The sequence below is a fragment of the Pongo pygmaeus genome, chromosome 4 (genome assembly GCF_028885625.2).
Source record: "Pongo pygmaeus isolate AG05252 chromosome 4, NHGRI_mPonPyg2-v2.0_pri, whole genome shotgun sequence".
In the NCBI taxonomy this organism is placed as follows: domain Eukaryota; kingdom Metazoa; phylum Chordata; class Mammalia; order Primates; family Hominidae; genus Pongo; species Pongo pygmaeus.
In genome coordinates this window covers 165,157,502-165,182,230 of record NC_072377.2, presented here as the reverse complement: position 1 = coordinate 165,182,230, position 24,729 = coordinate 165,157,502, and the positions used below count along the sequence as shown (strand labels likewise).

Sequence of the window (24,729 nt, the reverse complement as noted above, 5' to 3'; positions counted from 1 at the left end):
CACAGTGTTCTGAATTTTTTACACAGATTTACTAATTTAATCCTCAAAACAATTCTATAAGGTAGGCTGTAGTTGTATTTTCCCCAAGTATCAGAGGAAGAATCTGAGGCCCAGTAAGTTAGGACACTTCCCTAAAAGCGTACAGCTAGGATGTGGCTAGTAATGGGGACCCAGGTTGTCACCTTGGGGTTGACTCAGTGGCTCTCAGCCACTGTACAACTATGGCCCTAGTTGTACAGCCAGACCACGTCCTTCCTTGGCTGTGCCAGGAAGACTCAGGTCTGAACACGGAGAGATTGCTGGGAGACTCCTGGGCACACTTCCTTCTGAGCCAGCAGAGCAGCATTTGTGCTGACCCCGATGAAAACATCAGCCCTCAGGACCAGCTCTTGTATCTGGAAGCATCTCCCCTCTGAACCTCAAAGGTGGTACCCAAGATGGCCTCTCCTTTTCCTTCTCCCTGTTCCCCACACGGGTCAGAACAAAGGATCAGGGTCCCCAGTGCCCACACATTCAGCACAGCAGCCCCATCAGACCTGGGCCAGAGGCAGCCCCTGGTGAGTTAGGAGTGAACTTTCTTTAAAGCAGTGACACCGAAACCTTCTTTCGTGACAGGAGATAACTCCTATCCTCTGTATGAGGACAGAAGCACTTGTGGGACGCCGGCCCCAGATGCCAGCTATTTGGGTGACAAATGGCCCTCGCCCCACAGGCCCTGCTTTCAGTCAGTGACACTTATCTGGGTCACGTATAAAGCGGAGCACAAAGGAACCAGGGATTGCCTGAGGCCGCAGTGTGACGTCATCACAGCAGTTTCTCCTTCCTGACACAGGGAAGTCCTCCCAGCAAGAAGGGAAGCCCGTGGGTGACCCAGCTGGCCGAATGCCACCTCTGACCTAGAAGGCATTTTCACAATTTCCTTCTAAAGAAAACAACCACCCACAACCTCACCTCTGGTCTCTGTGTTTAAAATTGGGCTCAGGAATTGATTCAGGCTGTCAGAAATGGGCTTGCTTTCATTCTTTCATCCATCCGTCCTTCCATCCATTCATTGATTATTTATCAAGGCCTACTCTGTGCCAGAGACTGGAGATGCAGCCCTGCTCTTGAGAGAGGAAGGAGAAGAAGAGAGCTTTTTCTTTGTTTCCTGAGGGAGAAAGGAAGCTCAGCCAGGCAGGGTACCCAGATCCACCTTCGCGCCAGGTCTACCCAGCGGACTTTGGAAGCCCAGGAATGGCTGGTGTTGGAGGCCTGTTTCTCCAGGATGTTTCCTAACTACAGCATCAGAAATGGGCCAGAGATCTTGGATGCAGCTGCAGCAGGTCCTTAAGAGGACTTAAGGGGAGGCTACCTGGCCTCCAACCCCTGTGGTCCTCTCAGCTTTCTCTCTTCCTTGAGCACCACTGAAGCACCCTCTTACAGATGAAGGGTTTTCTTGCTTTGTCCCTGGCTTTCTCTCTCCCTCACACCAAATCTCATCCAGAAACCAAACCACCATCATTGTAGCTGTGACTGTCATTGCAGGGCTGGGTCTGAATTGAGCACAGGTTTACAAAGGACACTGTTGTAAACACACTAAGCCATCATGTCACCCCTCACCACAATTCTATCTACTTGTCTTCTTCCCATTTCACAGATGAGGAAACACAGGTCCAAGAAGTTCTGACTTACCCCAGACCACTTGGCTAGTAAGTGGCTGCCACGCCATAGAATCCAGGACAGTCATCATCAGAGTGTGTGCACTGCCCGCTGCGCTGCCTTACACAGTAAAAACAGCCTGCCAGAACATGGCGCCCTCAGACTAGTTTCACACCCTCTCCATCAATTGCTCAAAATCTGTCTCCCCTGGTTCCTCGGAAAGACACTCGTCTGCCGGGCGTATGAGCAGTGCCTTTTTTTGCAAAGACTAGGAAGCACATTTCTTGCCTTCAGTAACTTCAAGAAGTCAAAGAGGGTTTTTGTTTTTTAAAAAAAAAAGTCAGGCTGGGGAGCACCTTTAGTACGAAAAGTTTCCTGTTAGAGAGCCACTCCTTTGACTTAAATGCTATCACTGGAAGAAAAAACTAAGTCCTGTTGATCATATAGCTCTTTAGTGGAAAGGCTCTGGAATTAAATTGCTAAGTAGCATAAGCAAAGGAGAGACTGAAGTCAAGAGGATTTGTGGAAGGGCCAAGCATGGTGGTGCATGCCTGTAATCCCAACACTTTGGGAAGCCGAAGCAGGAAGATCACTTGAGCCCAGGAGTTCAAGACCATCCTGGGCAACATAGTGAGACACCATCTCTTCAACAAGTAAACAATTTTTAAAAAATTTTTAAAAATTAAGAGTATTTGTGGAGAAGAGGGTGGTTAGATGGGGTGAAGCTGAAACTAGCCTAACACATCCATAGGAGTTCCTCCACCCAGATAGATACACTCATTATGGAGCTTATAGGATTGCAGGGGGCCTTGTGACTGTATATAAGGTTTCCTGCTTATGATGTAAAAAGCTCGGGACTTTGGAATCATTTATTCATTCATTTTTAAAAATACACAAAAGCTATTTGTTTTTAATTTTATGCTAGAGGTTGTGCTAGGTGAACAGGATCTGTGGTATTCTACAAGACAGATTTGTTCCCTACCCTCATGGAGCAGACAGACAGACTTTTAAATGCTATTTGTCCCTTACCAGCTGGGAGATCAGAGTAACTCAACCTTTCTGAGGTTCTGTTTCCGTGTGGGAAACACCCCCAACCTCCCAGGGTTGTTGCCAGAATCAGCTGAGAGCATCTGTTAAGGGCACAGCAAGCACAGTTCACAGACCCCCTAGCCCACCCAGCCCTGCAGTAAATAGATGTGTGGTCCAGGATCTGCCAGCACATTTGATGCCTGCTGTGCGTTGGGCCTTGGGATGCAGCAGAGAACCAAATGCCAAATGAAGCTCCCCGCCCTCCCAGAGCTCACATCCTGGTGTGTGGATTCTCTGCCTCTTGCTACCCAACTGGGTTACCTGGGAAAAGTCTCACCCTGGGGGAGGGGGACATCTGGGAAAGGCCTTGGACACAACACTCACTCCCCTTTCTTCCTCCCTGACTGTGAGCCTTGAAACCACCAGCAGGAGGTCAGAGTTCAAGGTCACAGTCCTGGGGAAAGGAAGCTGTAACGACTCCAGTCCACTCCATGCATTCCAGCACAGCGTGGACTGTGGAGTCGGGTAAGGGTAGGGGAGCCTTTTGTTGGGCCTTTTTCGGCCCCTTTTTCAGAACCTGTAAGAAAATATTTCTAGCTAACAGGACTTGAGAAGATCCCGGGTCTGGAGTGCAAAGAATACCATGTTCAATAAATAATACAGCAGCTGCTACCATTTATAGAGCACCTCCCACATGCCCGTCATGTTAGCTGTGACACTCCTTTGCCCTCCCTACTGCCCTATGAGGTGTGGGTTTCCAGGTGATTGCCCAAGATCACACAAATGATACCAGGAGTGAGGATGGGAAACTGGCACTTGAGCCCCTGCCCTGCCCCTGCTCCAGGACATTCCTGCCTGTTTCTGGTGGGGACCTCCCCTAGAATCCTGGCTGTCCCTGGTCACACCGGCTCCAAGGCTATAAATAAATCTGGTAGAAGTTCTGCCTTTCCTGGGGCTACTTTTCTCCCCTCCAGGAAGGAAGAATCTGAGGGAAAAAAGCATTAGCATCAGAAAGGTCTCTATTGAGCCTGGCCCTGCCTGGGCTTCCACCCCTGGGATGCTGGCCTCCCTTGCCAGCAAAGGCTGCAAAGCTGGGAAAAAGCCCTTTCAGCCAGAGCTTTCTCTTTCCTCTTCTGTCCCTGCCACCTGACTGTGTAGCACTCCCCACGTGCACCTGGGAAGATAGATGTCAGGCCCCACCTGGGAAAAGGCAAGGCCTGGGCACCACTGGCCGGTTCTTGATCCCTCTGACCCACCAGCCCCATCTTTCCTTTATCATCAGCACCTGCAAGGCAGGCTGGTGGCTGCTGGAGGGGCATGGGATAGCTATGGGGTCTCAACTTCTGATAAAAGTCTGGTTCTCATTCTCAGATAAAATGAGGAAGAGATTTTTTAATAGGAGAGTGGCCATTCTTGTGGAAGAGTAGCTTTGCCTGTTTTTAAAGGCGTTGCATTTCTTTTTTTTTTTCCCCGGAGATGGAGTCTTGCTCTGTCACCCAGGCTAGAGTGCAGTGGCGCAATCTTGGCTCACGGCAACCTCCGCCTCTCCACCTCTGGGGTTCAAGCAATTCTGCCTCAGCCTCCTGAGTAGCTGGGGTTATAGGCATGCACCACCACACCCAGCTGATTTTTGTATTTTAGTAGAGATGGGGTTTCACCATGTTGGCCAGGCTGGGGCATTGCATTTCTTTTTTTTTTTTTTTTTTTTTTTTTTGAGACGGAGTCTCACTCTGTTGCCCAGGCTGAAGTGCAGTGGCGCAGTCTTGGCTCACTGCAACCTTCGCTGCCCAGGTTCAAGCAATTCTACCTTAGCCTCTTGAGTAGCTGGGACTACAGGCACACACTACCACACCTGGGTAATTTTTTTATTTTTTTAGTAGAGACGGGTTTTCACTATATTGGACAGGCTGGTCTTGAACCTCTGACCTCGTGATCCGCCCGCTTCGGCCTCCCAAAGTGCTGGGATTACAGACATGAGCCACCACGCCTGGCCGGCATTGCATTTCTTTAGAGAAGAAAAGTAGCCAGCTGTGGCTTTAAAACCTGTTTCTCTTTAGCCAGGAAACTTTGGCCTTATCTCTGAGCCTGGGTTAAGCACCTGAATGGGCAGCAGGTAGCCCTGAATGGGTCTGTCAGTAGGCATCTTCCCACGCGTGAAGGACTTTTGGGGGCATTCATGGGGCACAGTGCAGAACACAGTCTGTCTAGTTGGGGTTGGGCCGCACTCGAGCCTGGGTAACAGGAATGAGGCAATGCTGAATTTGTACAGAACCTTGTTCTGTGCTGGTTACCTTTTTGTTTTAAGTTTTTGGGTTTTTTTAAAGGCAGTGTAAATGTTGATGACTGTTGGAACTGGGTAGTAACATTCAAGGGAGTTCATTATAATAACATTTCTCTTTCTCTTTTTGTATATTTAAAATTTTCTAAAGTAAAATGGCTTTTTAAGCAATTAAAAATATTGCTCCTCTTGGCACTAATTCAGAAGAGTCAGGAATCCTGTTTGGTCTGCCTTGAGGCTTGATTGCCAGGACAGTAGGTAGAAGATAAGCCAGTCTTCAGAGTGGTCACCTTCGTAGAGAAAGAAAGTAGAATGTGGTTGCCAAGGACTCGGGAGAGGGGGGACCTAGGAATTATTGTTTAATGGGGACAGAGTTTCAGCAGGATGAAAAGAGTTCTGGAGAGGGATGGTGGTGATGGCTGCCCTTCATTGTGAGTGTCCATATAATGTCACTGAACTGTACGGTGAAAAATGGTAAACTTTATATTATGTGTTGTCATATAAGTTTTTTCTAATTAAAAAAAAAAAAAAAAAAAAGCCAGTCTGTAAGCTGGATCCACAGCATCTTGCCACCACGGCCTCATGTGGTTAAGTGGTTAAGCATGTAGGCCACATGGATGGATGCATGGTCATCCTCACCTGCCACGAATTGCCCAGGAGCTCTGTGTGCCAGCCTCAGGAAGTGGTGTTAGGAATCAGCCAGCCAGGTGCAGAAAGGAGGGCACATAGAGGTATCACTTACAGGCACCACCATCACCACCAACATTAAGGGTACACGTGTGTCTGCCTGGCCTCCGAGAGCCAGAGAAGTGCTTCACTAGGTTTAGAATGCTTTTTAATCTTATAAGTATGTTGATAGTGACTAGGCGCAGTGGCTAATGCCTGTAATCCCAACACGTTGGGAGGCCAGGGCGGGCAGATCACTTGAGCACAGGAGTTCGACCAGCCTGGGTTCTACTAAAAATACAAAAAGTAGCCAGGCGTGGTGGCATGTGCCTATATACCTAGGTACTCAGGAGGCTGAGGTGGGAGGGTCACCTGAACCCACGAAGTTGAAGATACGGTGAGCCGAGATTGAGCTACTTGCACTCCAGCTTGTGCGACAGGAGTGAGACCCTGTCTCAAAAAAAAAAAAAAGAGGTTGATAGGGCTCCTGCTGTTCCAGTTTAGGACAACGTGAACATCAAAAAAGAAAAATGTAGGTGGAATGATATGATTTTTAAAACTTCCTTTTCAATCCCCAGTATAATAATTTATTCAGAAAAGGATCATCCATGGATGCAAAGCCATTGAGCTAAAGGTTGTTGAGAAACAGGATATTCACAAAGTGTCCCCTCCCAGATTACTTATTAATTTCCTGGGGAAGCTGGTACCTTGAACTGGAGCAGTCTCGTGTCACCACCTTAATCAAGCGATCTAACATAGGCCGGGACAAAGTGACGTTGCCTGGGATTCCTGCTATGGTCCAGTGGGTGAGAAGGACAGAACCGCCTCTGTCATTTTCTTGCCTGTACTGTTTGACCTGCATCTAATTGTGAGGAAACAACCAGACAGATCCAGAATGTGGAGCATTTTACAAGACAACTGGCCTAGATTCTCCCAGAGTCAGTGCCATGAAAAACAAACGAAACAGGGGGACTTCAGCGATAATAGACTCCGTGTGTGAACCTAGTTTGGATTCTGTATCCAAAAACACAAAACAAAGGTTATAAAAGGCATTTTTAGGACCCCTGGAGAAAGTCAGATGTGGACTGAATATTAGAAAATGTGATTGCATTAATGTTCATGTCTTAGAAATGCTAATAGCATTACAATTTGTAGGAAAATGACCTCAGGAACAGATGCTGAAGTGTTCGGGGTGGCATGTCATGTCTGCAACTTGGCTAGAAATGGTCCAGCAAAACCAGTATTTACAGACAGAATACACCTAGACAGAGCACACAGGGATCAGGGTCAGCAAGGGCAGAATCTGATGAAGGGTCCTATGTGTTCATTGTTGTCTTTCATCTTTTCTCTGATTTGAAAATTTTCGAAATCAAAAGCGCATCAAAGGAGTCGGAGAATCCGTGGCTATTGTCTGGCTTGGAAAGACTCAGAATTCTGTTCCCAGCCTCTCCCAGGGGACTCGCCTGAAGTCTTCTAGGCATCTGTTGCCTGTGCAGTTTGTCTATAAGGAGTAAGCAGCTGAGTAACGGTGCTTGGTGGTGGCAGCACTGGGGACAAGGGGCCAGCCCCACTCACAGTCCCGGGAGGAGGGGAGGAAATGTCTGCCAGGCACGTGCAGCATCAGGAAACTCATACAATCTTTTCTGGCTGCTTTAACTGCTGGCCAGGCCAAGCCCAGGTTAACTCTGAAGTCTGCTTCTGGATGTAGAAGCTGAGTTCTCCCATCAGCTTTTTCTCTGAGCCTCTGAGGATTGTAAAGAACCTACCTAGAAGGTTCCTGCCAGGAGCCAGTGCGTGACCAGCTCGAAGCACAGCCCATTCTGTGTGCTGGGGGCTTGTGAAGCACTTTCCATTCTGCAGCACCATTTTATCTTCACGTGGGACATGGTCCTACATCATAAGCAAATAAACAGCCTGTGAAGTTCAGTGCTCGTAGGTCCAGAGCAAACTCCTGAGGATTCAGACCCAGCACTGCCTGGCTGTGGCCTGCTGTGTGCGTTCCCAGGAAGCAGAGGGAGCAGGTGAAATCAGATTCCGCAGTAATCCCTGGTGCCTTCCATTTGTAGGATAATCCTCTTGGGCCTGGTAGCAGAGCTCTGAAAGATTTGAAAAGCGAGGAGGGGAGGAGGAAACTAATCTGATTGAGCACATCTGCCAGTTCTAAGAGATTGCTGGCTGCCAGCAGTGCTGTGCAAGGGTCTTAGTGCCACCCCAGTACAGTGCACCTTCACTTTGCCACCTCCTGCTCTGGGGAGGGAAAGAGAGCTCGTTTCTACTGAGTGCATGCAACCAAGGCTGGCTCAGCACAAGATTCAGGGGAGCCGGGGCAACTTTGGAAAAAATAAATAAATAAAATTCTTCCTTTTAAAAACTGCACAAAGAATACATGATCATTGGAGAAAAAACTGGGAAATACAAGATCATCAGAGAAAAATTCAAATGGCCTAAAATATCTGTTTCCTGAGAGGACTATTCATTCATTTAACAAATATTTATTGGGTACCTACTATGTGCCAGGCATGTGCTGGGAACTGGCGGCACAGCAGCGAATGGGTCAGGCTCAGTTCCTATTCTTATGAGGCTTAGAGTCAGATGCCAGCCATTAATATTAATACTTGATGTTAAGCAAGTAATTTGAGTGTAGGAAGTCCCTTTAATATCTGGAGGTCTCTAAACTGAGCTCTGGAGGACACAGATAAGGGGGGTGAGGGGAAGAGCATTCCCAGCCCGGGGAGGGGTCGGAGTCCCACGTGGCTGGATGCTGTGCTTGAAAAGGGAGTGTTGGGGGGAGTCGGGGGGTGCTGCCGAAGCCAATAGAGCCAGTTGTCCAGAGCCTCAACCCTGGGATTTCCAGCCATGCAGGAGGCTCTTCCTCTTTGGGCAGCTTTGACCTCGCATTGGCCTGCCTGAGTTGTTCTTGTGTGCAAGACAAGAAAGTGTGTACTTCAGACACAGCACCATTGCAGGCTGAGCGACTGGGCTCCGGAAAGGGATAGAATGTGTGCTTGCTGTAAACTGCGTGGTGCGGGGCTGGTAGTGCCTCTGCCCTTCACTGTCTTGTACATTTCCACTCACTAGACTCCTCTGCATCAAAGACCAGAGCTTTGTGTCAGGTCATCGTTACCCACTGAGTGGGCTGCTGCAAGGCTTGCCAAGAAGGGAGCGACCCTGGCCTGCTGAGACATGGTTGATTCATTCTGCAGTGACGTCTTTTGAGCCGTCCTCAGGAATGTGTTGTATCTACCGTGGAGCAGCCTGTGGTGGTTACTTCCTTATCTCCCCTAAGCAGCATGAGAGATGGGAACTGGGTCAGAGGCACTTGCAGCTGGGAGCAGGTGCGTGCATGTGTTGTTTGCCCTTCCCTTCGTGAGCACTGATGTGTGCTTTGAGGTCAGCTGGGCCGCCCCACTGCCTCTTTTGGCATTTACTTAGTGGCAGCTCCACACCCCATGAGGCTGGCCTTGGGGTCACGGGTGAACAGACCGAGGCCAGGCCCTTGAAGGCATCACCACCTGATGTAGGAGTCATACAGTACAGGGGGCTGGTGTGGAGGGTGACTTCTGAGAGGCAGGGACTCGAGGTGAAGGACATGTCAGGGTTGGCTGAGTGAGGAGGGGATGGGGAAGGGTGCTCCAGTCCCAGGGGGCTGTGTCAATGAAGGCTTATAGGCAACAACTGCCAAGGACGGGGTCCACAGCCACCTGTGGGGTGGTTTTCCCAGAGTGAGGAACATTGAGGCTGGAGAGGCTCACAGTCTGCAGAACCTCACACAGTGGAAGCTGTCATGCCCCCCACAAGCCCCTGACTCTTGACCCTCAGGGCACAAGGACCCCCCATTGTCTCCTGGGAGCATCCACAACTGATGACTGCCAGGGGTTGCTATGTAAATGCCTCTGCTCTTTAACCAGTGGGTGGGATAACCTGAGGCCTGTCTTAGGCTGTTTCTCAGAATTCCTCAGTAGGATTAAGCTCGGGTTGTCCACAGTGGTGACTCACTTGTGTCCTTTTGGGCTTTCTTCCCTTTCCTGTTCTCTTCCCCCACCTACCGATCTTTCCTGGGCTTACCTTCCAAGACCTGGAAACCAGAGGGAACCCAAACTAAGACCCCGTTTACACAGTTTGAACTCAATAGCAAGGATAGCGGGAAGCCATTGAAGAGCTTTTCTACACGTGGAGGGACAGGGCCAGGTTTGCGTGGCCATGCTGACTCTAGCCAGGAGGTTGGATTGGTTAGGGCCAGATGGAGAGTAGGGAGGGGACCTTATTCCCCAGCCGCTGGCTGCTGCTGCTGACCGCTATCGCCTGCTTTCTGTGTTCCAGAGGCTGGTCTGAGCATTTGGTTTGCATTTTCCCATTGACTCTAACAAAAGCCTTATGAAGTATAGGTTCCATCTTACAGATGAGGAAACTGAGTCACGGACAGGTTGAGACACCTAGCCATGATCCCCCAGTGGGAAGTGATGGCTTGCGGATTCAAGCCTAGGTTTGACAGATCTGGAATGTGTGCTCTTATTCCTCTGCAGTCTGGCCTGTCTGCTTTCTGTCTTCTTTGCCAGCACTGTCCAGGCACTGTAAGGTGGGCCATTAGCTTCGTGGGTTCAGGTAAATGTCTTCCAGTAACCCCTGCTTCCCCTGCTCCCCGACAGGTAAGTTCGAGGATCGGGAAGACCATGTCCCCAAGTTGGAGCAAATAAACAGCACGAGGATCCTGAGCAGCCAGAACTTCACCCTCACCAAGAAGGAGCTGCTGAGCACAGAGCTGCTGCTCCTGGAGGCCTTCAGCTGGAACCTCTGCCTGCCCACGCCTGCCCACTTCCTGGACTACTACCTCTTGGCCTCCGTCAGCCAGAAGGACCACCACTGCCACACCTGGCCCACCAGCTGCCCCCGCAAGACCAAAGAGTGCCTCAAGGAGTATGCCCATTACTTCCTAGAGGTCACCCTGCAAGGTGACAGCTGGGACCCGATGGCAGGACCTCCCACCCCTTCCCCACCACCCAGGGGTCGGGGTCAGGCGGCTCTCAAAGGCATGTCCATCCAGATCAGGCCATCTCACTGGGGCCTGTGCACCCAGATCACTCTTACTTTGCAGGCAATAAGCAAAGAAAGGGCAGGGATTCGCCCAGTATGTTACCAGTAACATGTAAAAGAGAAATAGCAACTTATATACAGGCAGCCAGAAACCTAGAAACTTACAGATCAACCGGTAATTTTTCTTACAGTAACCTGAAACATTGCAAATGAATTAAATAGCACAGATTTGCAGATCGGTTATTCTCAAATAGCTGCCGTCATACAGATAGTATGGGGAGAGGGAATTACGTTTACATCTGTTTTAGCAATAAAAGTTACCCTGTTACTTGAAACTTACTTGAAACTCACTCTTCCCAGTGTTTTAAAATCTAGATGTTAACTGGGTCAAAAATACTGCTGATACGGGCGGGCGCGGTAGCTCACGCCTGTAATGGGAGGCCGAGGCGGGCAGATCACGAGGTCAGGAGATTGAGACCATCCTAGCCAACATGGGGAAACCCTGTCTCTACTAAAATACAAAAAATTAACCGGGTGTGGTGGTGCATGCCTGAAGTCCCAGCTATTTGGGAGGCTGAGGCAGGGGAATTGCTTGAACTCAAGTGGCAGAGATTGCAGTGAACAGAGATTGCGCCACTGCACTCCAGCCTGGCGACAGAGCAAGACTCTGTCTTTTTTTTGTTTTGTTTTTTACAATAGATATTTATTTAAAGTAAAACATCTGCAGACCAAATAATTCTTAAGATTGTTTGTTTCAAGTTTAACCGTCTTCATAACAGCTGCATCCACAGACTTCAACTACATGATTACCTCTTTGCCCATTCTTCTCTTTCTTTTCATTCCCGAATAACCTCTTTCAGATACGGTTCAAGGTAGAAATTTTCCTCTTCGTATTTGGTCCGCTGCTCTTTAGGCAAGATCTGATGCTTCATGGACAGATCCAGTGCCCTCTTCATGTGAAACATCCTGTCATTATAAAGGTTCTCAGAAAGTCTTCTTATGGCTTCTTTTACATCTTCATTCTCATATGTTGTATCATCTCTCATTAACCCCAGTTTATTGAATCCTGCGGCATTGTAATACCATTTTTGAATACCATCCAGCCACTTGCCTGATGCTGCAACAGCCTTCTTGCCAGCCATTTTGACCAGCGAGACTCCGTCTTAAAAAAAAAAAAAAAATACTGCTGATACAACCATCCTATAACCTACCACAAACTAAAATGGGCATGAGTATCCAGATCAATGATTGGACTGGGTGCGGTGGCTCACGCCTATAATTCCAGCACTTTGGAGGCCGAGGTGGGCAGATCACCTGAGGTCAGGAGTTCAAGACCAGCCTGGCCAACATAGTGAAACCCCATCTCTACTAAAAATAACAAAAATTAGCCAGGTGTGGTGGCGGGTGCCTATAGTCTCAGCTACTTGGGAGGCCGAGGCAGGAGAATCGCTTGAACCCGGGAGGCGGAGGTTGCAGTGAGCTGAGATCGTGCCATTGAACTCCAGCCTGGGCAACAAGAACAAGACTTCATTAAAAAAAAAAAATTAGTGATTGTGATCCCAAGCATTAACTGAGCATTTACTGCATGCCAAGTGTCTTGCTTCAGTGCTTTGCATACATTATCTAATTTGAATCTCACAGCAACCCCACACCAAAATCACCTCCATTAATCATATTTTACAAAAGAGGAAACTGATGCTGTAACTTACCCAAGGTTACACTTATTTTCCTTTTTTTCCTTTTTGTGGAGAACGGGGTCTCGCTATATTGCCGAGGCAGGTGTCGAACTCCTGGGCTTAAGCTATCCTCCCGCCTCTACCTCCCCAAGAGCTGGGATTACAGGCGTGAGCCACCGCGCCCAACTGTAACTTACCCCAGGTTATTGCTAGGATTTTATTTTATTTTATTTTATTTTTTATTTTTAGTTTTTGAGACAGAGTCTTGCTCTGTCACCCAGGCTGGAGTGCAGTGGCACGATCTTGGCTTACTGCAAGCTCTGCCTCCCAGGTTCAAGCGATTCTCCTGCCTCAGTCTCCCAAGTAGCTGGGACTACAGGTGCCCGCCAGCACACCCGGCTAATTTTTTGTATTTTTAGTAGAGTCGGGGTTTCACCGTGTCAGCCAGGATGGTCTTGATCTCCTGACCTTGTGATCTGCCCCTCTTGGCCTCCCAAAGTGCTGGGATTACAGGCATGAACCACTGTGCCCGGCCAATTTTTTAAATTTTTTTAGAGATGGGGTCTCGCCATGTTGCTCAGGCTCGTCTCAAACTCCTGGGATTACAGGTGAGAGCTACTATGCCCTGCTCATTGTTAGGATTTGAACCTGGGGAGTCTGACTGAATGATCGTTTCTATCACCCTATTACCACCCTGACTGATACTTTATTTTTAAAATTTGTTGTTGTTGTTTAGCTGCCCTATGAACTGATCTTTAAAAGGCAAAAGTGGAAGTAATTGAAAATCATGAAAAAAAATTTTTTTCTTTTTGAGATGAAGTCTCGCCCTGTCGCCCAGGCTGGAGTGCAGTGGCTTGATCTCAGCTCACTGCAACCTCCGCCTCCCGGGTTCAAGCGATTCTCCTGCCTCAGCCTCCCAAGTAGCTGGGATTACAGGCGCCTGCCACCACGCCTGGCTAATTTTTTGTATCTTTAGTAGAGATGGGGTTTCACCATGTTGGCCAGGCTGGTCTCGAACTCCTGACCTCGTGATCCACCTGCCTTGGCCTCCCAAAGTGCTGGGATTACAGATGTGAGCCACTGCGCCCAGCAAAAATCATGAACAATTTAAGACAACATAGTAATCTGGAAATCCAGTGGCATTCAGGAAAACTGCAGAAATTTCAACTGTTTGCCTTTGCACATATTTAGCACCAGCTTTGCCTTGTGGCCAGATATCTTAGTTGGACATTAAGATTCCTCAGTCAACCTAAGTGCCAATTTTAGTTATAAATATCAAAGCCTTAACAACCATTCATTCAGTAGATATTCACTGAGTGCCTACTATGGGTCAGGCATTGTTACAATTAATAAGTAGCTTTTAGTCATACCCCAAAACGGAAGCCTTTGAAATAGTGTGTCATTCTCTTATAATAACCAAAGAAAGGACAAATGTTTTGCAGTTCTGTTTGTAGAACATCAGCAAGCTCCTTGCTGCTCCCTGGGAGCCGTGGACAGTGTTTTGAAAACACTGCTCTAGGCTGCTATCAGGAATCTCAGACTGGTCTGAGTGTGGTGGCTCACACCTGTAATCCCAGCACTTTGGGAGGCTGAGGCAGGAGGATTGCTTGAGCTCAGGAGTTCGATACCATCCTGAAATACATGCTGAAACCCTATCTCTCAAAAAAATACGAAAATTAGCCAGATGTGTTTGTGCACACCTGTAGTCCCAGCTGCTCAAGAGGCTGAGGTAGTAGGATCTCTTGGGCCTGGGAAGTTGAGGCCGCAGTGAGCTGTGATCTCACCATTGCACTCCAGCCTGGGCAACAGAGCGAGACCCTGTCTCAACAAAAAAGAAATCCCAGACCAAGAGCCAAGGTTAAGATTCAAAAATGGAACTTCACAGTTCCTAGTTTTCCATCCTATTTGTAGGGCAGCAATGAAAAGCCTTGAAAACGATTCATTTGTCCATCCATTCTCAGGGTGAGCCTGGGATTCCAAGGGGAGAATTTGGATGCTGACTCCTTCCGTGGCTTTCTTTCAGATCACATATTCTACAAATTCCAGCCTTCCGTGGTCGCTGCGGCCTGTGTTGGGGCCTCCAGGATTTGCCTGCAGCTTTCTCCCTACTGGACCAGAGACCTGCAGAGGATCTCAAGCTATTCCCTGGAACACCTCAGCACGTGTATTGAAATCCTGCTGGTGTAAGTTTCTCCCCTGAATCCTGTGTTTCTGAAATAGTGAGGTTCCTCTTGCCTTGAGGCCTGCCTCAGGCCACGGGCAGTTTCCTGAGTGTGGAGCTTGTGGTGGTTCTTCCAGCAACAGGGTCTCAGGAAAAGTGGGCCATGGTGACTCCTGGTAGAAGTGGGGTTTCGAGAACCAGTTCTTCCTATTTTGGGTAGCTTCAGGTTTGCTTTTTATTTTATTTTATTTTATTGTTTTTTTGAGACAGAGTCTCGCTCTGTTGCCCAGGCTGGAGTGCAATGGCGCGATCTCAGCTCACTGCAACCTCCGCCCCCCGGGTTCAAGCGATTCTCCTGCCTCAACCTCCTAAGTAGCTGGGATTACAGGTGTGCGCCACCACGCTCGGCTAATTTTTGTATTTTTAGTAGAGACGGGGTTTCACCATGTTGGTCAGGCTGGTCTTGAACTCCTGACCTCATGATCCACCCACCTCAGCTTCCCAAAGTGCTGGGATTACAGGTGTGAGCCACCGCGCCTGGCCGGGTTTACATCTTTAAAGTCAGGCAGCAAGGGAGAAGAGGGCTGTTTGCACCTTTAAATGTCTAGGCTATTTGATCTAAGTCCCAGTGTAATCTTATAGATAATCGCATTGAAGGACTTCCATTATAAGCTACTTTTCTCAGACATGGTCACAAAGCTGACCTCTTAGCCAGCAAGCTCCGAGTGACTTCCCCTAAGCGCCACAGCCTCTGCAAGGGTCCCTGGGAATCTTGGGGAGGAAATGTTCAGTGTGTCAGAGAAGATACTTAAAGGCATCACAGGCCCAACACCCTGAAACTGACACTGGAGGTAAACATGCCCCATAGTTACTGCAGGGAGCAAGGCAGACAGGACAGAGCCATTCCCAGTAGGCACACACTGTCTAGTTCCCCTTCCACCTGCCAGGTACCGCGTATCCTGGGTGCTGGCCTGACTGACTGGTGGGCCGTGTGGGCAAAGCAGAAGCCCTTAGACCCCTGAAGAGAGCCCTCCCCAATGTGGGAAGCTTTGCTGGCAGCTGTCTTTATCTCATTCCTCTGAAAAGTCAGTCCTACTCCGTAGGCCTTATTTTAAAATTTGTGTTTTTGAGAAGGTCCCCAAAGCCTGGTCTGAGTGTCAGTGCATGCCTTACATAAGCCTCTAATTGTTTTCCCAAAAAGCTATATGGGAAGCTTTTTTTGAGATGGCAAAAATCTCTGTTCCAGCCCCCTTTTCAGATGAAAAATCCTAGGCCCCAGGCGTCAATTTGGTTGGTATCAGCTAGCTAAGGAGTGACCCTGCTGGGGATGGAGCTGGCCCAGAATTGCCTGGAAAGCAGAGATTGGGCTCATTCAGGCCCCAGGAACACTCCAGTGCCAGGGGCAGGGAAGGCATTGGTGAGCACAAGCAGGCGCCATCCTCCTGGAAGCCAGGTAACTAGAAGTTACCCTCTGGAGCAGGTTACTCTCTGGGGTATTGACTGTGGAGATAGGGCAGCATGGGGGACAGCCAGCCTAGTCTGGAGGGGCCAGAAGAAGTTTTCTGTAGGAAGCAGATCCAAGCTGAGAGCCAAGGCCTGAATCTAGTTGGTGAACAGCTGGAGTGGTGCCACACACGGTGAGCACAGCCAGGTAAGGCCTGGTGGACACAGGGCACACGCATCTCTTCCAGTCCCACTTAGCAAGACAGGTAGAGACACACACAGGCATCTGGTGGCTTTTGGCCTCCAGTTCTCACCCAGGTCTTCTCGTTTCAGAGTGTATGACAACGTCCTCAAGGATGCCGTAGCCGTCAAGAGCCAGGCCTTGGCAATGGTGCCCGGCACACCCCCCACCCCCACCCAAGTGCTGTTCCAGCCACCAGCCTACCCGGCCCTCGGCCAGCCAGCGACCTCCCTGGCACAGTTGCAGACCCCCGTGCAGGACCTATGCTTGGCTTATCGGGACTCCTTGCAGGCCCACCGTTCAGGGAGCCTGCTCTCGGGGAGCACAGGCTCATCCCTCCACACCCCGTACCCCCCGCTGCAGCCCCTGGATATGTGTCCCGTGCCTGTCCCTGCGTCCCTTAGCATGCAGATGGCCATTGCAGCTGAGCCCAGGCACTGCCTCGCCACCACCTATGGAAGCAGCTACTTCAGTGGGAGCCACATGTTCCCCACCGGCTGCTTTGACAGATAGGCCACCTCCAGACCTCACGAGGAAGCCTTGGAGATCTGGGCAGAGGAAGAGGACACTGAAGAGGAGAGTTCAGCCGAGTGAGGCGGCAGGAGGCCATCCCTGAAGAGCCTTGGAACGTGGAGGGTCTGTGCTCCTTTTCAATAAAACTGACCCAGAGCAAAACATTCAATAACATACCTCACCCGAGAGCATTCCTCTGAGAAACATCTGCCACGTGTGGCTAGGGTACAAAAGGATGGCTTGGTGGCCGTCCCCCCACGCAGGGGCCCAGTTAATCGAGAAAAGACTTGGTAAGAGGCCAGGAGAGTGGGAACTGGACACAGACCACTGATCTCAAGCATGTCCAGTTTTTAGCATTAAAGACTTCTCTACTCTTTGCTGATGGCAGCTACACCACTGAAAAAGGAGGGGCAGCCTGGCGTGTTCTCAGGACCCCCGCAGGATCCCGTATTGGGTGCTTTTCTTTTCCTGGCTCCGTGCAGAGGGGCCTGAGTTGGTGTGTATGCCTGAGCGTTTGCCTTGCGAGGCACAGTGGGTGGCTGTCTTGCCTTTGTTTTCGAACCTAAAATCATTTTCAGCCTTTTAGATATGTCATGTGCTGCTGCTTCCCGAAGTGGTCTCGCTTTCTGTTTTGTAAGATGTCTTGTTTACACACTGTATCAGGGATTTGGTGATACTTGAAAATTCCTTTGGAGAAAAAAACAAATTTAATTGCCACACTGCCTGTCCCACATGAGGGCTGTTAAGTCGGAACCCAAGTTTGAACCCAGCTTGTGACGGACCTGCAGGTAACCACAGAGCTTCCTTTTTGAAAGCATATGGTTGGAGAGAACCACTTTCCCAGCTCTCGGTTCCAGAAGATTCCACGTCTTGGAGGCTGTGTTCACTGCTAGAACTCTAATAACTACCCAGGGAGGGAGAAGCTTGTTGAAAGGAAGACAAAAGATTTAAACAATTCCCACCTCTGTCCAGCACATACTTACAGTGCATGAGTTTAAGCCAGTCTCGGCTTTGAGTGTGGCTGATAGCGAAGGATAGCAATGTGGGAAATTTGCTTAGTCCCACCTGGATTTGGGGAGTGGGACGTACATGGGCATTTGATACCACCATTGATAGGCAAGCGACTGGTTGGATCAAAAGCCAGTATTTAGGGATCTGCAGCGAGAGGGTTCTCAGGAAGACTCTTGTAACCATGTGCAATATGTTTTTATTCTGACTAGCAGCTTGTGCTCAGCATGTTCTTTGGTTTAGTTTGGGGTTGGGGGACACATCGTTCACCCGTCAGAACTGGGAGGTGCAATGGACCATGGAAGCAATTTTCGTTTTGTTTGAGGAATACCTGTCTTGGTTTCCTTAGCCCCTTGCCAGTCCTGGAGACTGTGGCAGGGGCCGCCAGGAAGGCGGCTGCGTGCTGCTGAGTCAGATCCGAAGGTGGTGAATCTTTCCAGAGCAGCTGAAAAATCTCAGCGTGGAGGCAGTAAGAAAAGAGACGGGGTGTGGATAAGACTTTGCCGCCGTGTCACACTAGCATAGGAGGCTGCACGTTCGTTTGTTGTTTTTCTTTTTTTCCTTTGCCAACCTCCGTTCTATTTATGTGCAAGCAGTTTGGATTCAAGTTCTTGTATCTATCTGTTCTGGGACCTGGGGATCGTGAGGGTTCCCTCACAGCCAGCACGGCCCCCAGAAAGAGGCGTCCCACAATAAACACGTCACCTGCTCTTGGTCTCTCGCCTCTTGTCCTAGGCGTCCCCTCTTGGGCCGGCCCCTCCTTGCCTCTCTCAAATCAGCCCTGGTGGTCATCTCCCCATGATAGAGGGTGGAATATTGGGGGCAGCAGCAAGACCTCGGGAGCTGAGTCCTGCCCTCTGAGTGGGAGCTGGGCCTCCCTGGGCACATAGAGGCCAGCGGAGGGGTGTGTAAGGCTTGACACCCCAGCTCCATCACCATCTCAGGGTTTTTCCAAAGAAACCAGTAGGATATATATGGAGAGAGATTTATTTTAAGGAATTGGCTCACGTGATTGCAGAGGCTGTGGTCTAAAATTTGTAGGGCATGTCAGCAGGCTGGAAATTCAGGTAAGAGTTGATGTTGCAGTAGAGTTCAAAATCTGTAGGGCAAGCCCACAGGCTGGAAACTCAGGCATGATTTCTGTGTTACAGTCTTGAGGCAAAATTTATTCTCCAGGAAACCTCAATCTTTGCTCTTATGACCTTTTACCAATTGGATGAGGCCCACCCAAATTATGGAGGCTTTTCTTAAAGTCAACTGATTGTAAATGTTAATCACATCTAAAAATAGCTTTACAACAACATCTAGACTAGTACCTGGCCAGACAACGGGCACCGTAGCCTAGCCAAGCTGCCACATAAACTTAACGATCACACCACTTACCAGCTGTTGGAAGGCAGTTGACCCAACCTCTCTCTGAGCCTCCATCTCCCCACCTGTTAAAATGGGAGTGATAACAGACCTTGCCTCATAGGGTTCTCAAGAGGATTAAATAACATAATGTACATCAAGGCCAGTACCTCCAAAAAAGGAGATAATTATTATATTTCTTCAAGCATAAGATCAGCTTTTTGTAAGATGCACTATTATTTTATGCACTAATAAGACTTTTTAGAAAACTAAATCATGAGGCAGTTTTTAAGATACCATTGATTATATGTTGCATTCCCATTTCAGAAGCATTAAATGTCAAAATATGTATATGTAGAATTGATGAGATATAGCATCAGCTATTATGAAAAATGTCAGATTCGTACTCCTCCTTGAAGGGAGTCTCACTCAAGACTTCTGTCTTGCCCTCTACCTACCCAGCTTCCAGTAGGAAAACCACCCCAGAGAGCCAGTGTCACTGTGGGGCTGAGACATTTGCTGAGTGCAGATGCCTTTGATTAGACAATTAGGGGAGGAATGGGAAGATGAGCTCAGGGCCTGAGGCTGCAGCCCAGACCCAGGAGTGTGTTTGACACCACCATGGGCGGGGCTGAGGGCAGTGCTCACCACCCACTGTGTGCAAGGCCAGGCGAGGCAGGAAGCTCTAAGTTTTGGGGATTCAGAGACAAGGCAAGTCTTGGGTTTACCAAGAGCACCCACCTCACTTTGGACAAATCCCTCCCTCTTTGGGCTTCCACTTCTCCATCTGTTACTATGGAGATGGTCAAGTTGGTGGATGGTTCTAAGCTCTTGGGGCGGGGGGAAACTGTGCCACAGAGGCTGTGACCTCTGCGGCCTTCAGCCAGAGGGATCCACTTGTATTTCTTCCACCCTTGGGCACTCCCATGTAAGATTGTGTTAGTTCCCGTGCTGGAGGACAGCTATGAAAGCTTTAAAAAGCACAAAGATAGCCTTAAAAGTTCCTCCCAGGGCTGGCATCAGGTTAAATTCAGAGGTTTTCAAGCCTGAGCAAGCTGCAGAATGACCTGGAGCCTTCTCTAGGAGGGGTGGGGACCCGGAATCTGCACTTTAGCCAGCTTCTTGGTCATTCAGGCATATGATTTCCTTGTTTGTTTTTTATACCTCAGTTGTATTTTTATAACTCCCCAGTTTATTTTGATTTTTTAAATTTTTAATTTTTTTTTTTGAGACAGGGTCTCACTCTGGCCCAGGCTAGAGTGCAGTGGCACAGTCACGGCTCACTGCAGCTTCAACCTTCAGGGCTCAAGTGATCCTCCCACCTCAGCCTCCTGAGTAGCTGGGACTACAGGCACCTGTCACCATACCCAGCTAATTTTGGTATTTTTTGTAGAGATGAGGTTTCACCATGTTGTCCAGGCTGGTCTCAGACTTCTGAGCTCAAGCAATCTGACTGCCTCGGCCTCCCAGAGTGCTGAGATTACAGGTATAAGCCACTACGCTTGGTCCAGTTTGTTTTGAAAAGTACTTTCTGACATCTATATGAATGTAACAGAATTACCTCAGAGTACACAGAAATTACCTGTATTTGCCAGTAAATATGAAATACTGATGAAAGAATACTTAATATACCAATATTTAAGCATGTCAACATAATAGAACTTTTTCCACCTTTTTAAATTATTTTTCCCACCTAACCCAATTTATATTTGACATTTGGGTTACATGTGCATATAGAAACAGATCTATTCCACAAATGACCACAGATAAACTAGCATACAAGTGTCCTTTCTGGATGTAATTAAGTTTCAGAGGCAGCACGGTTCAAACGGGAGCAAATGAGCTGACCTCCTCATGAAATACACTAGGCAAAAAATCAAGAAGTATTAAAGTTGCTAAAGACTGATTCCAAATCTTTTATTTCTTCCTTTTTCTTTTTAATTTTGAGACAGGGTCTCACTCTGTCGCCCAGGCTGGAGTACAGTGGTCCGATCTCGGCTCACTGCAACCTCTGCTTCCCAGGTTCAAGCAATTCTCCTGCCTCAACTTCTCAGGTAGCTGGGAGTACTGGTGCGCGCCACCATGCCCGGTTAATGTTTGTATTTTTAGCAGAGACAGGGTTTCACCATGTTGGCCAGGCTGGTCTCAAACTCCTGACCTCAAGTGATCCACCCGCCTCGGCCTCCCAAACTGCTGGGATTACAGGCATGAGCCACCCGCCCAGCCTCTTCCCTGCCTTTTAAATATACAAGTGTACACTGTGGGTGTGTGTGAATTAAAACGATTCTCGACTGTGAGCTCCTATGGGCGGGGCTATTGTCACTCTATAAAAAGCCCTAGGGCAAAAAGATGGAGGTAGTGCAGGGAGCAGAGGGCGCCTGTCCTCCATCCAGCCATCATCAAACCCACTGAAGAGGCAGACCCAATTAAGTCTTAGTGGGTTAGGTGTTGACCTCGGCCTTCAAGGGAGGTTTTACTCCACTGTGTTTTATTTTGTTGTTTTATGTTGTTTATTCCACTATTTTTGTAACTGGGGCAAAGTGAGAGGCTCAGCTAATCTAAGAACACTTAATATACCCCAGAAACTGTCTGAATCAATGATTTTTATTCTTCTGCCAAACACAACTGATTTCCATCTGCAATTATTTTTTAAGGTAAGAAACAGTAAGTCAGTGAAGAAAGGGCTGGGACCTTGGGCTGTGGAACACTGTTATACTTTAGCTTGCCCACAGAGATGCAGAGCCGAAGGCTGGGGTCTAGTCAGGTTGGCCACAGCAGGGTACAGACCAGCCTCGGTGGGCTTCCTCCAAGAACATTCTGCAGCACCTGATACACTGCTGGTACACCGTCTCAAAAGGCAGCCATTTCCATAATAGGGATCTACATTAATAAGTTGGTTTTGTGATCACAGCTCCCAAGTAGTTCAATTTTAGCTTTGCAGTTTTTAGCTTGATTGCTTTTTCTATTCCTATCTCTGCTGGGCAATGTGGCTCATGGGAATATCGTGCTTCTTCATGCAGCTGTGCCCTTGGTAGTCAGGGGATTCCCTATCTCATACCCAGACGTCACCACACTGCTGTCTACCCTCCAATTCTCTGAATTTTTTTTTTTTTTTTTTTTTTTTTTTGAGCCAGAGTCTCGCTCTGTCGCCCAGGCTGGAGTGCAGTGGCGCAGTCTTGACTCAGCGCAACCTCCGCCTCCCGGGTTCAACCGATTCTCCTGCCTCAGCCTCCCGCTTAGCTGGATTACAGGTATATGCTACCACGCCCAGCTAATTTTAGTATTTTTAGTAGAGACGGGGTTTCATCACATTGGTCAGGCTGATCTCAAACTCCTAACCTCAGGTGATCTGCCCGCCTTGGCCTCCCAAAGTACTGGGATTACAAGCATGAGCCACCGTGCCCAGGCCTTTGAAATGTTTTGATCTGAAAACTGCTTCTGCAGTGGGTGACCAACAGATGTTACCCAGACACACAAACAGCACCGACTTAGGCACCTGCTCTCCCATCTTTACGTGCACAAAGGTACCCAGAGACTGCCTGTGTGCTTTCTTTGAAGAAACATTGAAGGATTAACTGTGCAGGAACTGGTTCCCAAACTCAAATGAGAGTAAGGAAGTAGCATCCCTGTCTGAATGTCTGAACCATTTGAGTCCTAGACCTCAACTTTGTTCTATACTTAGTATTTCTTTGTTCTATGCAGCATTTCTTTGGCTTAGCTGAGTGCAGGGCTAAGACACCCAGACTTCTTTTCCAAGAAGAATCTGCTTCTTTCCAAACTAACACTGCAGACTAAATGCCTAGATTAGGGTTAGAGTCAGGGTTCCAGTTCCTTCTGCCCTCTGGGTTCAAAGCCCATCTCTCCAAAGCTGTTTCTGCTCTTCCCCTTAGTCCTTGTGGGACTGGCTCCTCACCCTTATTATTATTATTATTATTATTATTATTATTTTCTGAGACACAGTCACTCTGTCACCCAGGCTGGAATGCAGTGGCACCATGTCAGCTCACTGCAGCCTCCGCCTCCTGGGTTCAAGTAATTATCCTGCCTCACCCTCTCGGGTAGCTGAGATTACAGGCAAGCGCCACCATGCCAGACTAATTTTTGTATTTTTAGTAGAGATGAGGTTTCACCATGTTGGCCAGGCTGGTCTCAAACTCCTGACCTCAGGCAATCCGCCCGCCTTGGCCTTCCAGAGTGCTAGGATTACAGGCGTGAGCCACAGTGCCTGGCCTGCTGCTCACCCTTTATATCAGTGATTCTCAACAGGGGTCATTTTTGCCCCCCAGGGGACATTTGGCAATGTCTGGACACCCATTTGGTTGTTGTAACTGAGGGGGGATACTATCAGCATATAGCAAGTAGAGGTCCAGGATGTTGCTAAACATCCTACACTGCACAAGAGAGCCCCTCATGGCAAAAAATTGTCCAGCCCCAAATGGCAATAGTGTTGAGGCTAAGAAACCCTGCCATAGGTCTCAGCTCACGTGCTACCTCCCGAACAGGCCTCTGTAACAACCCTAGTCATTCTCTCATTAGCTGTTGATTTTCTTCATGGTATTCAAACCATCTGAAAAGACCGAATTAATTTGTTTACCTGATTTGATGGCTGTGCCTAAACTACTTCCCCTCCCACCACCCCATATAATAATAGCTCCTGGTGATGTGGCAGTAGTCATCACAGCTGACATTTATTAAGTACTTGCTGTGTTTCAGGCATTTGCTCATATTATTTCTTACAGCCATCCTAGTAACCCTACAAAAGAGGAAGTTTTATTAGCTGTGTTTTACAGATCAGAAAATGAAGGCACAGAGAGGTTATTTGCCTAAGGACAGCAGTGGCAGTGAAGGAGCCACAGTTCAACACCACGCCCCACCATCCTGTGCTCCTGACTCAATGGCTTCGGAGTACAAGAGGTAAAGTCTCTGTGGCTGGCCCAGCCAGCCATCCACTCACCTGGTAGGGAACACCCCACTAGGACAGAACAATGGACATGGGTTCATAAAAGCAAAGAGTTTCCTGTCGTTCACACTCCTGATTCATGGCCGGGGTTCTCAGAGCACGCTCACCAGCAGACACAGAACTTAGCTCCTTGCACATCTGCCACAGGCTAACATGATTTGCAGCTCCATCTGTCTGCTTCTAACATGCTCAGATCTGGGAGGGGCTGCCTGAGCTCCCAGCCCCATTTGTGAAGGTGAAGACCTGGGACCAGGCTTGGGGCCTCCCCAGAGCTTCCGCCAGGAGGGGACCTGCCTCAGTGCTGGCTCAGACCAGTTCCAGGCACCATCCAGCTTGTCAAGCAGCCCAAAGAGCTGCCCTCCTCCTTGCCAGCAACCAGCATCCTTGTATTTCTGAGGCAATCCCTGGCACCAGGTGCCTGGAAGAGAATCTTAGCCCTCATGAACCAGGATCTGTTCCTCAGAGTAGACCCTTGTGAACCGAATTTCGGCAGAAGACACCAAAGCATTTGGTAGGTGTCTCAGGTCCAAATGCACGCCAGGGCCAGGTAGGTACCATAAGTGTGCAAATACAGCTGGATGACTGACAGTGCGAGGTGGTGGGGACTGTGTTGAGCTGTAAAGCCAGTGTTTCCCTAGAGGATATGATGTCTACTCAGCTCCTACCTGGTATTATCTTTCTTTTTTTTATTATTTTTATTTTTTGAGACGGAGTCTGCTCTGTCACCCAGGCTGG

The 24,729-nt window shown here is 48.7% G+C and overlaps 1 protein-coding gene and 1 pseudogene across 5 annotated transcripts in view; one reads left to right on the top strand and one right to left on the bottom strand.

The window, feature by feature from the left end:
* Positions 1-18,405, top strand: part of CCNJL (cyclin J like) — a 61,442-nt gene extending 43,037 nt beyond the window's left edge. For 4 of the 5 annotated variants that reach the window (XM_054489020.2, XM_054489019.2, XM_063665331.1 and 1 more), the window contains 3 exons: positions 10,258-10,560; positions 14,342-14,501; positions 16,256-18,405. In XM_054489020.2, the coding sequence (XP_054344995.1) occupies positions 10,258-10,560; positions 14,342-14,501; positions 16,256-16,676 (884 nt within the window). In that variant the 3' untranslated portion in view covers positions 16,677-18,405. Of the gene's footprint in view, positions 1-10,257; positions 10,561-11,502; positions 11,623-14,341; positions 14,502-16,255 lie in introns of those variants that run through there. The other variant, XR_010126457.1, reaches the window with a different exon arrangement.
* A 3,385-nt stretch (positions 18,406-21,790) lies between these two features.
* On the bottom strand, positions 21,791-22,542 carry LOC129036266 (low molecular weight phosphotyrosine protein phosphatase-like; annotated as a pseudogene).
* Between the last annotated feature and the right edge of the window lie 2,187 nt (positions 22,543-24,729).